Below are 14,521 nucleotides of genomic sequence, written 5' to 3' on the forward strand. Positions count from 1 at the left end.
AGCTCCCCGAACAGGAACACTCCCGCGAAGCTCGTCGACCAGTAGCCCTACCGAAGACGCCACCGATCAGGAACACACCCGCGGGGCTCACTGCAGGGCCACAGGAACACAACGGCACAGACAACGGCAGGACGGGGCAGGACTGGACAGACATCAGGACAAAGCAGGACTGGACGGACAGGAACACTCGACGAAGACTAACTAAACGAGGTAAGCAAAACCAAAACCGAGCTGTCTGCTGGGTTCAAGTGTGGCGGAATCATTCTGTCAGGAATGGAGGTGGATGAAGCCAAGTGCAGACAGCTCTCAACTCAAACAACTTTTATTAATAAACAAAAACTCCCTCGAGGGGGTAAACAAGACAAGAATTAAATAAAACCACGACAAGACTCCTGACGGTGTCACACAAAAACATACAATGATACCACAAAGACAAGAGACACAATGGCATTAAAATAGGGAAACTAATTAGGGGACAACAACAAACAGGTGAGGAAACTAATCATACATAATTAGGAAACAGGAGGGTAAGGTTAAGACTAAAGACAGGAGAGCACGTGCCACACATAGGTCACGTAACTCTCCAGACAAACACAGAACACTTATATGAGGGTGTCAGGATCCTGGTACTAGAAACAAGACAAAATACATATAATGACATTCAGGATCCTGACAGTAAGTATTAAACTGTTGGTGAGATGGGATGATAATACAGTACAATGCTGACATAGGCTACTGTACAATCGCAGTTGCACAGATGTGTAGTGCTGCTGTGACGGATCAGAACTCTTGATGTGTAAACTTTAAAGAGAGTTGCGCTACTATGCCTTATACTGTAGTACATTAACATACATTTTGCAAATATAGTAATGAAAAACAACGTATGTGCGGGGTTTATGTGCGCAGTTTGTGCCCCCTCTGTCTCTGTGTGTCTGCGCGGGTTTAAGGGGACTCAATAGGGCACATCGGAGAGACGCGTTCCTAAAAGCATGCGTACATAAAATTTTTCTGCTCTTGACAGGGCACATATAAACAAAATTATCTCAACAGTATTCATTTTCTAATAAAACATTTCTTTATGTCTTAAGTGTATTTATAGAGAGTCAAAAACCAGTATGTGCTGGTCTTAAAGAGACAGTAACCTCAATTAACCTACTTAAGTCTGGTCATTAATGTTAATCAAACAACCTAAGACAAAGAGAAATTCACTTTTGTAGATCTGAAAAAAAAATATTTAATTCATACAATAAAGACAGCGTTATCATTCACTATTCAGGCAAAAAAAAAACTGGCTGGTAAAAAGTCTCTGTGGCAGGTGGATTTCTAAATCCACCTGCCACAGTGGCTGGTGGTCAAAAAAGTTAACTTCAGGCCCTGCACACAGCCCTCTCACATGCCTATTATATTGCTTAGTTGATTTGTTGCGTGTGCAGCCCAGACATTTACGTAACCCTGCTGTGCGCATCAGATTTTAACAAAGGCAGATCAAGGTGAGTGGTCGCACAATTTACGTTTCTCCATTTGAACTGCGCTCTGGTGCAATTTGCAATCACACTGTGCGCTTTGTGCCTGAGCCCAAGTGAACCCTGCTCCAGCCCACGTCTGCAAGCCAGCCAGGGCGCCCGGGCACGGTACAGGGCGATCACACTAGTCAAAGGAACCAGACCTTGAGGGTCAAACGCGCCCAGGCTCGATTTGGATTGGATAATGTGAGTGCGCCCTTAGATTAACCGTAATGTAATTCTAATATCATAACTTTATAATTTTTAACATTTGCCAGCAACATTATATTTTGCCATTTTGTTTTGTGTTTAACAGGACAGTAGAACAGCAGGAGTCAGGACAGATCAACACTCACAACAGAAAAAAACATTTAAAAGACTTAATCTTCAAGTCAACAGCAAAAATAAACGGAGAGCTTCAGATGTTCTTCAGATAACTGCAGATTCATTACAGTCTCATGAGTCTTGTGCTGAAGAAGAGCTGGCTAATACTTTCCTACAGAAACTACTGATGTTAAACTACAGAGCAAGATACATTAAAACTAAAGAGACCAATGAACAGCATCATACACAACAAAGACACAATGACTTATCTGAAGATGAGGGGGATTTGTTTGATGAAATGCCTTTGTCTGATGAAGTAATAAGTACACCAGACAGCATTCACCTGATGGATGTTCAGATGGCTGTATTTCATTGTGCTGATAGTTTCCTAAAGCAGCTAATGGTCACAAAACTCTCACAGTGTCAGTTTGCACTTCCTCTGCTTGTTCCTCATCCATTCACACAACAGATTGAGTTTCCCCTCTGGACATTCAGACAAATCAACAAGAGCTGGAAGATGAAAAATACTGACAATGAGATTATCAGTAAAGTCGAGCCAGTGTACAAAGCAGAAACTCCTATGGTGTCATTCTTCAGATTTGGTTCTGTGTCTTCATCAAAGTCTCAGCTGATGAACAGTCTGATCAATGAGAAACACAACACGTTCTTCCACAGGAACTGTCGAGGCAGCAGCAAAACCAGAGTACTGATGGATGGAGTGGTGGAGATCGCCTGGTACTGCCCATCTGCAAAAGACACAGATAAATTCACTGACTGTGTTGCCTTCTGCAATCTTCATGGTGATGCAGGAGCCAATGAGAAACAAATGCAGATTCTTACTGATATGTCTTCAGTTAATGTTCTTCTTCTGTCACAGCTTAACAAGAATGACAAAAACTCAAAAAAAATTCTAACCTTGTACCGTGACAAGAAGCCACTCATCTGTCTTTTTACTGAAAAGGACTCTGCTTTACGTAAGAAGACGATAGGAAAATACACAATTGGTCTGAAAGACAGAAATCAGTCAGATGTATCTGAAGAACTCAGAATAGCTATAAATGATTGTCTCTCATCTTCACCATCCGCTTCCATGTTCAGACTTGAAGATGTGTCAAAACACTCAGATATTAGAGTAGATGAGGAAGATGATAAAGACTGCAAAAGAGGAAGAGAAGCAGCACGCGAGATGTTGAGTTTACTGAAAAATAAACATCTGACAGAAATCAAAGAATCATTTCTGCCCTGTCAGGGTAAACTGTGGCATGTGTGGTGTCAGAAAAACAAAGAAATTAATCGACCACAAGGAAATGAGACAGAACAAGAAATAAGTAAAAAGCAAACAGAAATGAATAAAATTCGTGAAGAGCAAAATAAATCCCACGTGAGTGAGTTTATAAAGTTTTTTATTAATCAAATAAACTTACATGGTGCAAATAAGATGTTTTTCCTCACATGGCTCAGAATCCTCCTGGATGAATTTACCACAGCTGATCTTTCTGCACTACATCACAAGTATGATGAAAAGTGGTCAACAGTCTTAAAACTGAAAGAGAACAATGATAAATATGAAAAGCTCAAAGCTGAACAAACAGAACTTGAGAGAATATCTGAAGATCTTCAAGCTGATCTTTCTGCACTACATCATAAGTATGATGAAAAGTGGTCAACAGTCTTAAAACTGAAAGAGAACAATGATCAATCTGAGAAAGATGTACAAACAGAACTTGAGAGGATATCTGAAGAACTTCAAGCAGCAAACTTTGGAGTGGAGCACATCATGAGAGAGATCGCTCAGATCTATGAATCATGTTCATCTGTGAAGAAGAAAAAGACAGGCGTGCAGTTTGACTTCTCTTCTCTCCCGAGTCTTGCAGCAGAGATGATGATCTCTGGGTTTCCACTGGAGCTGATGGATGGAGATGCTGCTCATGTTCCTCTGATCTGGGTTACTGCTGTTCTAGATCAACTCATCCAGAAACTGGGAGACCAGAGAGTCTTTGTGCTTTCAGTTTTAGGGATTCAGAGCTCTGGGAAATCTACCATGCTGAATGTCATGTTTGGACTTCAGTTTGCAGTCACTGCTGGCCGGTGCACAAGAGGAGCTTTCATGCAGCTACTCAGAGTGTCAGAGGAGATGAAACAACAGCTGAAGTTTGATTATATTCTGGTCGTTGATACTGAGGGTCTTCGTGCTCTAGAACTGGCTGGAAGATCGACAAGACATCATGACAATGAACTGGCCACATTTGTTGTTGGCCTTGGTAATCTGACATTGATAAATATCTTTGGAGAAAACCCCTCTGAGATGCAAGATATTCTTCAGATTGTTGTTCAGGCCTTTCTGAGGATGAAGCAGGTCAACCTGAAACCCAGCTGCATGTTTGTACATCAAAATGTTTCAGACATCACAGCTGGAGAGAAAAACATGGAGGGACGGAGACGACTGCAAAAGACACTGGATGAGATGACAAAACTCGCTGCTAAAGAAGAAGTCTGTGATGAAGAACTTTTTAGTGATGTCATTGCATTCAATGTAGGTAACGATGTGAAGTATTTTGCTCAGCTGTGGGAGGGAAGCCCACCCATGGCACCACCAAACCCAAACTACTGTGAGAATATTCAAGAACTGAAAGAAACTATCATTGCACAAGCCTCAAAATCAAAGGGAATGATGCTGACACATTTACGTGAGCGAATTCAAGACCTTTGGAAGGCTTTACTGAATGAACGATTTGTGTTCAGTTTCAGAAATTCTCTGGAGATTTCAGTTTACAGGAGACTGGAGACAGAATACAGCAAGTGGACCTGGAGTCTTCGCAGTACAATGATGGAAATTGAGAACAGGCTACAAAACAAAATAGAAAATGAAACAGTTGACAAAATTGAAGAAAGAGAACTTCAAAGAGAACTGAAGTCGAAAATTAAAGAGTTGAAAAAATCAATGTCAGAATTCTTTGAGAAGGACACAGAGGCTGATATACTGATTCAGTGGAAATCTTCATTTGAAATAAAAATCACAGAGCTTCAGGAGAACATTGTGAAAGAAACAAAGAGGAAATTAAATGACATTCTTCAGCAGCGACACCTGAAGAGAAAGATAGATGATCAGAGGAGACAACATGAAAACACTCTTTTAGAAAAGAGCAAAGAACTTGCTTTAACACTCAAAGATAAAGCAAATGATGAAGAAACTCTGAAAATAGAGTTTGATTTGTTCTGGAAAGAGTGGGTTAAGAAGATTAAGAAGATTGTCATAGATACTCCATCAACCACAGACATTGACATACTGAGGGATGTGAAAGATCTTCTCAGTGACATCTATCAAATTGCTCCTGTAGACACCTGGAAGGACATCAGTGATATTTTCACTGTGCAGAGTTATTCAGATTATGTACAGTTAAAGAAATCCAGTGGATTTACAGGACCTGTTCAAAATGCAGTCAAAGCAGCTCAAGAGAAGTTTGGTTACAGTCTATCTAAAAATGATGAGACCAATATAAGAACCTTGATCACAGATGTTTCAAATCAGATAGACAAGATGATCTTGTCATTCAATATTTCAAAGTTGGGCTACAACAACAGCTACATTCAACACCTCACAGACTACATCAAGGCAAAAATAACAGAATATGAAGAGTCCGTGAAATATGTTTTTAAGAATGAGTTCTTTGTGTATTTGGTATTTTCTATATTTAAGAGAGTAAAGAACAAAATAACTGACGAACACAGATTGTTCAGAGAAACCAATGATCCTCTTCTCTTTTTGGAGAAGAAAAGAGGAGAATACTATAGTATTTTCCAGAAATACTGTCAAGGAGCAACATCAGCTGCTATTTTTGGTGAGATCATCTGTCAGAAACTGAAAGAACCCGTTGAACAGAGTGTCTACAAACACACTGCCAGAGATTTAGCAGATGAAATAAGATCAAACTGTCCATCACTAAATGCAAACAGATCAAATCTGGAGAAACACATCCTAAAGAATCTGGCAGAAGAGGAGAACTTTGAGAAATTCAAAAACTACATTCTTAATCCCAGAGATCACATCAAGAGTTTCATCAGAGATGAAGTCCATCAGTACATCAGAAATAAGTTTAGTGTAAGTGTTCAGCCCAAAATGAATCAAAACATTGAAGACATGAAGAGGAAGATCTTATCAGCAGCAGATGAATCTACTAAACATGTTCAAATGAACAGTGGAGATGTGGATTTGTGGTTGAAGTTTTTCACACAGAAACTCTCAGGTGATCTAATATTCTCTGTAAATGACTTTAGTGGAATGAAACGTGATGATGTTAATGATTTCAAACTTCTAGAAGATGTGATAAGAAAAGAACTTCCATCTATAATGTCTGACATTAACAGAGAGTTCAGCACATATACATTTAGTGTTAAACTGGATCTCAACAACAGACCTGATGAAATTCTGATTAATCACTTTTGTCAGTGCTGTTGGAGTCAGTGTCCGTTCTGTGCAGCCATCTGTACCAACACAATTGAAAACCATGATGGTGATCACAGTGTTCCCTTCCATAGAGTGGATGGACTCAAAGGATGGCATTACCGTGGAACAGAGAATCTCTGTGTTCATTTTTGCACAACTGTAGTTACATTACCTGGTAAAAGATTCAATGCATCAGGTCAGTACTTTCCATACACAGAATACAGAACAGCAGGAGGAGATTTTGCAAAGTGGAGCATCACTCCTGACCTCTCTGAGCTGCCCTACTGGAAGTGGTTTATTCTCAAATTCCAGAAAGAGCTGGAAACTCATTATAATAAAAAATTCCAGGGGGATGGAAAGATTCCAGATGAATGGAGAAAATACACCAAACAGGATGCTATTGAGAGTTTGAATAATGCCTATAAATGAACAAATTATTAATTGCGCAGATAAAGCTTTAAAGTCACAAAGTGGACTTTTTTGTTTTTAAATCATTTCTTGTGCAAATATCTGCTGTATTTTAAATCATTTTTATCATTTTTATTATTTTTATCTTTATCTTAATCTTGGTCTTTATTAAAACAAGTATTAGCAAATGATAATGTAATTCTGCAGATTAGTTTGAAATGTAGTTATTTTTCTTCAGAATTATATTCAGGTTTGTGCTTTAAAAGGGTCTGGATGCATAGTTTAATATACCATTGAAGAAGTTGCTTCTTAAAGCAAGAACATAATGCTGTGTGCTTTTTATGTGTAGTCTATTATCTGTAAGATTGACACAGACAGAAACACACAAACAGAAACACACACACACACACACAGAGAGAGAGACACACAGACAGAAACACAAAAACACACACACACACACACACACAGACACACACAGACAGAAACACACACACGCTGACACACATAGACACACACACACAGATTAGAATATAACACAGTTTATACAGATATTTTTAATGTTTCTAATAAATCAAAAGGGTTCATTGTATTTAAAATAAAAAGAAATTAATATTCACTTGTGTGTTATTTCTTACATTAATTTTTATGTGTAATAAATCATATGTAAATGATCGGTGCCATGGTATTTTAAGTTTCAGGAAATTACCTTCCACCATTGTCAAAAACGCATTCTTAATGATCTTCTCAAATGTTTTCATAATTAATGTAGTAAGGGCTACTGGCCTGTATTCATTTAAACATTTTGGTGCCTTATTTTTTGTACCTGTAGAAAAGATTCTTTCAAAAGATGAGGAACTTTCTTCAAACACAACAACATAAAAAATAAAACAGAAAATATCAGCCAGTTGTTCTGCACAGTTACGAATGCAACCCTCAATATCATCTGGTCCAAAATATTTCCTCTTACATCCCTGAAAAGTTTTACAACTCTCCCCTTATTAACATTTAAACATTTTTCAATTAATCACATTTTTTAACTCAACTAATTCCTGCCTAAAATCATGAATATTAAATGGGTTATAAAAAACATTAAAATCATGAGAAAGATGAAAATCAGATTTCCCATCAAGGTAGATACTCTTATTTGACTTTATACCCATCATGGATTTCACCCCTTCCCATGCAGGACGAGAACTGAGCCTCTCCTCTACTTTATTCTAATATTGTTTCCTACTTCAAGTTCTTTTTTTAACTAGTTTTTGTAAAAACTTATACATACTTAGTCATATCACATTGATTAAAACAAGCTTTCTTTTGGATAGAGTATTTTTCACTGATTTTGAAACCCATGGCTTATTGTTTGGGTACATACAAATCTTTTTTTTTTAATAACAAGGTTTAATAACAGGTAATAATATCAACAATGTGAATTGCTATTCATAAAAACTTTAAAACGAATATAAAATAAATGTCTTTAAAGTTAAACATTGAAATACGTTTAAATTATGCTATTAAAATATAGATATATCTATTTTATCTATTATATTAATGTTATTAAAATAATAAAATAAATTCCTTGAAATCTCAGGGGGGTAGCCTACTTCAAGTAAATAATTTAGGTCAAGGGGGTTCGGCTGACAAAAACGTTTAAAAACCCCACAACATACATATTATATTATTTTAATTAAGTGTGCTTGCAAAAGCACACTTGTTGTTCTTCTTAAGTTTTATTCTTAAGTGTGCTTGCAAAAGCACACTTATTGTTCTTCTTAAGTTTTATTATTCTTATTAAGTGTGCTTGCAAAAGCACACTTATTGTTCTTCTTAAGTTTTATTATTATTTTTATTATTTTTCCCGGGTAGATTTTTTTGGCCAGCTCTAGCGACCAGACCGTTTGACGCAGAGACACCGTTCAAACTTTAAAATGTTCGGGCAGTACCGGTGTAAGTTGCTTGAGAAGATGAAGTCACAGATCCATGTCGTTCGGCCACCATATTGGATAGAACACAAAACCTTTAAAAAGTTTCACAGGTCACAAATTTTGTCCAAACTTCATGAAATTCAACGTACGCGATCCTTGGACCGAGCCTCACAAAAGTTACTAGAAGGATTTTTGATTTTCGGAAGCGTTTGCGCGCCACAGCCCAAACTAAATGTGCGTCAACGCCGCCAAAACAGGAAGTAGTTCAAATCTCAATATGTCTGTAACATTTATTAACCAAAAATTTTATATGAACTCTTTACTCCAATGTGAAGATGCCCAAGATAAAAAAACATTGCAGTAACATGTCTATATTATGTTATTTTCACTTTAAAATGTCCAATTAAAACCTGTGTAAAAAATAAAAAATGTCATTAGCCTTTACCAGTAGAGGGCAGCCTTTACGTTCAAACGTGTTTTTTAGACAGAATGTAAAGATAGCGGCAGCCATCTTTAGAAGCTAAGCTAACAGGCTATTGCTCCGTGGAAAAGTTTGAATAACAATGGCGGGACAGATTCCTGGATACATATTTTTAGAATCATAAACTTCATCTTATTCACTATACAGTATGCGGTTTCGGACGCAAAACTGCAAATGGATTTTATATTCTGAATGCTTGAATCAACGCGAGCTCTCTGGAGAACGTGCATTTTCACATACAGGTAGGAATTATATGATTCAGACATATTTTAATCCCTTTCTTTTATTTCAGTGATATATGGCACGACAAGTTTAATTCCCTTTTTCATCAATGTAATACATTGTAAACGTATTAGTTTCGCTCGCGTCAGTATCGCGTCCTCGCTCGCGTGATCGTTTGGCGTCAGTTCTATGACAGCTGCATGATTTAAATGATTGTGAATTGACGCGAAAAAGTGTCACTTTACCTTAAATCATGCATGTGACGCCAAGTGTATTTAAACAGTCATGACTTTCAGAAATGTATGACACATTTAAAAACACAGCTTTTGCCAGAAGACTGCGTATATGCCATTTACATGATCTTCAGGTAAGAAGATACATATATCTAAATCGTATGCTTAGCTACTGTTGAACGGGAACACGATTGATTGCATTATGCTGTCAATCACTGAGGGAAATATTTTCTTTTATCATTAATTTCACAGTCTGGGTCGACAGAGGCGCGGGCGCCGCAAAATCTTTATTTTTCAATCACTCCGCAAAGAGACTTAGATAACTCTGCTGATTTTGGACTTACATATATGATTTATACATCATTTAAAACTTTAAAGTGTCTAGTATTTTTTCTGTCCACTCCCATTAAAAACAGAATGTTGTGCTTTTCACAAAATTAAGAAAATAAACATAATGCGGGTTTGCTCTCTCTCTTAGTGACGTCCTTTCAGAAACACGTCAGAAAAATGAGCTGTAACTTAACGAATTGTTTTCATAGAAACATAAGATAAATGTCTACATAATGCTTGGAATGTCTGCTTTTAAATGGTGTAAGTGAAATCGAAAACAAATATTGTACTTCGTTGTTAACTGTATTAAAAGAGGGAGATGTACCGTCTCTCATGTTACTGCATTATTTATAAAGAGCCACGCCCCGCTCCATTGAAGAGAAGAACAGAGATCATCCATATTCATTAGTCAACGCCACAACGAATGTTTTCTCTGTGCTTGCTCATACAGCAAAGGCTCAAATATTATGCGAGTCATCGTTCTCACAAAAGAATGCAATTTAAACGAGTAAGTTAATCGGCCATCGCTCACAGCCCAGCATCTGTCCTGCACCACTGTATGCATATCGCGCTGACAAACATACACGTGATTTTACTGCTCTGATGAAATCTAAAAGTATAATTTCTCTTATTAGAAGCTAGCTTAATGTTTGCCAGTTATTAAGATGGCGGTTGTAGTTTAAATAAAGGGTTGTGAAATAATAAGCTTTGACAAAAAACTGCATAAAACAATTTTATGTTCCATATTATAAACTTTTGGTTATGTGTACTTAAGTGAGTAGATATGGCTCTTATTTACACCTTTAAATGTAGAATAAGAATAGAACTCGGGTATCTTACAATGCACTTATGTTGTTATGCAGTTTTAAAATACAAAATACAAACATGTCTGGATGTAGATAAAGCCTACTTGGTCATATTACAATGCACAAGTTTTGTTGTATGCAGTTTGAAAATACATGTTTGTAGAAAAAGTATATTGTACAATGCACTTATTTTGTTGTTATGCAGTTTCAAAATACAACATGAGTATGTTTAAATGTATATGTCGTCATCATCACTGATATATCTCTGGCCCTCATGACAAACTAATTGAATAGCCCTGTCGTAGACGCTCAACACACAATCATATTCATAAATAGTAAAGAAATGAAACGATATTAGGCTATCAGTGCTGCTGTCGCTCTTTCCTATCGCTTATTTTAAAAATGAGCTTATGATCAATAAAATGCAGCTTATATCTGCTGCTTTTTGTGACGTGAACTCTGGCCTACATTAAAGGTGCAGTGTGTAATTTTTAGAAGGATCTCTTGACAGAAATGCAAAATAATATACAAAACTATATTATCAGGGGTGTATAAAGACCTTTCATATGGCTCTTATATGGCCGTTATGTTTTTATTACTTTAGAATGAGATGTTTTTATCTACATACACAGAGGGTCCCCTTACATGGAAGTCGGCATTTTGTGCCACCATGTTTCTACAGTCTTAATGGACAAAATCATGACATGTTTGTCCTGTGGTGGCTACCGTAGCTTCTCTATGCATTTCAAAAGCGAGGGGTGAGCTGTGAACTGAGCTTTTGGTTGCAATTTGGAACCTCACCACTAGATGCCGCTAAAATTTACACACTGCACCTTTAAGTCTCATGTTTTTAAGATTATCTTAAGTACTAAAGGATTTTTGGTATATTATGTACAAAATTAGTGTGTAAAATATGGCACTTCAAAGGGATTGTTCACTCAAAAATTAAAATTATTTAAATTACAATTCTAAAAAAAATGTAATAAGAAAACACTGAGGGCTTGACATTAACTTTTTGAGGAACTTGTCCTTCGGACAAGTAAATTTGTGTTTCACTTGTCCATGCACAAAAGTCACTTGTCCGGGTAAAGTTTTATAATATAATGTATTTTTTGTGTTTTGATAATCAGTGGCAGAGCAAGGGATTTTTCATAGAGGAGTCGGACAACTAATTTTTTCTTACACTTGTCCTACAAAAAATCCACTTGTCCCGGACAAGCGGACACGTCTTAATGTCGAACCCTGAACATGTGCAGCACAGCCGTTATAGTTGGTTCTAGGCTAGCTAGCTATCCCTGTATTTACATAAAATGGTCTGTGCTAAGCCCCGGATGTCCTTAAATGCTGGAAGCACCCCTGGTTACAAGCCTGTATACATTTCTGTGTGTGTGTGTGTGTGTGTGTGTGTGTGTGTGTGTGTGTGTGTGTGTGTGTGTGTGTGTGTGTGTGTGTGTGTGTGTGTGTGTGTGTGTGTGTGTGTGTGTCAGGAATGCTTTCACGTATTGAAACCAAACTTTGTACATGAACTTGGGACTCCAATGCGAGGATGCACAAGATAAAAAACATTCTAAAATGTAACATTTCACAAATCACGTTAGTGACCGCACCAGAGCAAGCACACTTTTGCGGTTCCTCCGGAAGTGCATTTTCTAGTTATTCTTATTATTATTATTATTATTATTATTCCCGGGTAGATTTTTTGTGTCAGCTCTAGCGACCAGACCGTTTGACGCAGAGACACCGTTCAAACTTTAAAATGTTCGGGCAGTACCGGTGTAAGTTGCTTGAGAGGATGAAGTCACAGATCCATGTCGTTCGGCCGCCATATTGGAATGAACACAAAACCTTAAAAAAGTTTCACAGGTCACAAATTTTGTCCAAACTTCATGAAATTCCACGTACGCGATCCTTGGACCGAGCCTCACAAAAGTTACTAGAAGGATTTTTGATTTTCGGAAGCGTTTGCGCGCCACAGCCCAAACTAAATGTGCGTCAACGCCGCCAAAACAGGAAGTAGTTCAAATCTCAATATGTCTGTAACATTTATTAACCAAAAATTTTATATGAACTCTTTACTCCAATGTGAAGATGCCCAAGATAAAAAAACATTGCAGTAACATGTCTATATTATGTTATTTTCACTTTAAAATGTCCAATTAAAACCTGTGTAAAAAATAAAAAATGTCATTAGCCTTTACCAGTAGAGGGCAGCCTTTACGTTCAAACGTGTTTTTTAGACAGAATGTAAAGATAGCGGCAGCCATCTTTAGAAGCTAAGCTAACAGGCTATTGCTCCGTGGAAAAGTTTGAATAACAATGGCGGGATGTAGTTTTAATGTTAAGATGGCAAAATGGAATTTAAAAGAGCTTTTGAGAGAATCTGGTGTTCCTTTAAGAGCCACAATACAGCGAAGAGCTGAGGAAGAGAAAGCAGAGAAGCCCGGAGAAGAGGCGACACCCTCAGACTCTGCTGCGAGCCCGTGGAGGACTCAGTAACCTCGGCTGCCACCCAATCTTCGTATCGTATATGGACAGATTCCTGGATACATATTTTTAGAATCGTAAACTTCATCTTATTCACTATACAGTATGCGGTTTCGGACGCAAAACTGCAAATGGATTTTCTATTCTGAATGCTTGAATCAACGCGAGCTCTCTGGAGAACGTGCATTTTCACATACAGGTAGGAATTATATGATTCAGACATATTTTAATCCCTTTCTTTTATTTCAGTGATATATGGCACGACAAGTTTAATTCCCTTTTTCATCAATGTAATACATTGTAAACGTATTAGTTTGTAAAGACGTCAGTTTCGCGTCCTCGCGTAGCAGTGATCATTTGGCATCGGTATTTTAATTAATTACGAAATTTGTATTTTATTTTTAAATTGCTATCTTGTGTTTCTGGCGCATTCGCGGATTAATGACTCATTTGAGTCGTTTTCATTACAAAGTGTTGCAAATAAATGAGTCTTTTGAGTCGACTCTTTACAAAGCGAATGGGCCAAATGTTTTAAAGTGGTTCGCGAATCAGTTTGAATGAATTGTTCAGATCGCTTCAAACACGGAATCGTCCGAAGCTGTTTTACTCGTAACCTATGTAGAAACACGCAGAATATGACCAGTGTTGGGTGACGTGGAAATGAATTTACCAATCTTTTAACTAAAAGCAAAACTTCACACATGTACCCGCCATTACATACGCGCGACCGCCGACCTGTTCGTCGTCAGACACAGTTAAACGCGTGCAACCTCCAGAAACACTGTAGCACAGATTGAAGAAAATCCATCGATGATTGACGTCTGATTCGCTGTTTAATGTACTGTATGATGTAAGTGATTCTCACAAAACACACGTGACATGACAACGTAAGAAAACATGAGTTTTGTTATAGTGTAAACTGTCAATGTCCTCAGACCATCTTAGGAGATTCCAACTTTATACATATACAAAACTGTTGTCAGTTTACTTGTCTGATATTTCAGCTAGTTACAAGCTACATCAACATTGAGACTAAAGTTAATTTGTTAATTTGAAATGCTTGTCTATTCTGTGCTTGTATTCTTTTTCTGTACTGTTGGTGTATGTTGCAGTTTTACACATACTGTAGAAGTGCCCTTCATAAGTGTTTGTTGTGGAGTCAAGAAATGTCTAAACATTAAAAGATGAACATGAGACAAAAGTACAGAATCTGTCACATTATTTTTTTTAATGGGCACTGAGCTGTGTCCTGATTGTTTACACATGAAAAGCATAAAATATGTAGGATCAGTTTGATTCACTTATGTGCATTTGTGTACAATACACATAAGTCAGCATTTAATGCTGTTGTTCTTTGTTGTTAAA

At 37.4% G+C, this 14,521-nt stretch overlaps 2 protein-coding genes across 2 annotated transcripts in view; one reads left to right on the forward strand and one right to left on the reverse strand.

The window, feature by feature from the left end:
- Window positions 1-14,521, reverse strand: part of LOC129431122 (cation channel sperm-associated protein subunit gamma 1-like) — a 325,761-nt gene that overhangs the window by 280,518 nt on the left and 30,722 nt on the right. The gene's annotated exons all lie outside the window — the stretch shown is intronic.
- LOC129430365 (interferon-induced very large GTPase 1-like) lies at window positions 1,746-7,084 on the forward strand. The gene has a single exon (XM_073874954.1). It carries the CDS (start codon window positions 2,014-2,016, stop codon window positions 6,697-6,699), a length of 4,686 nt encoding a protein of 1,561 aa, XP_073731055.1. The 5' UTR covers window positions 1,746-2,013; the 3' UTR covers window positions 6,700-7,084.

The sequence above is a fragment of the Misgurnus anguillicaudatus genome, chromosome 13 (assembly GCF_027580225.2).
Source record: "Misgurnus anguillicaudatus chromosome 13, ASM2758022v2, whole genome shotgun sequence".
In the NCBI taxonomy this organism is placed as follows: Eukaryota; Metazoa; Chordata; class Actinopteri; order Cypriniformes; family Cobitidae; genus Misgurnus; species Misgurnus anguillicaudatus.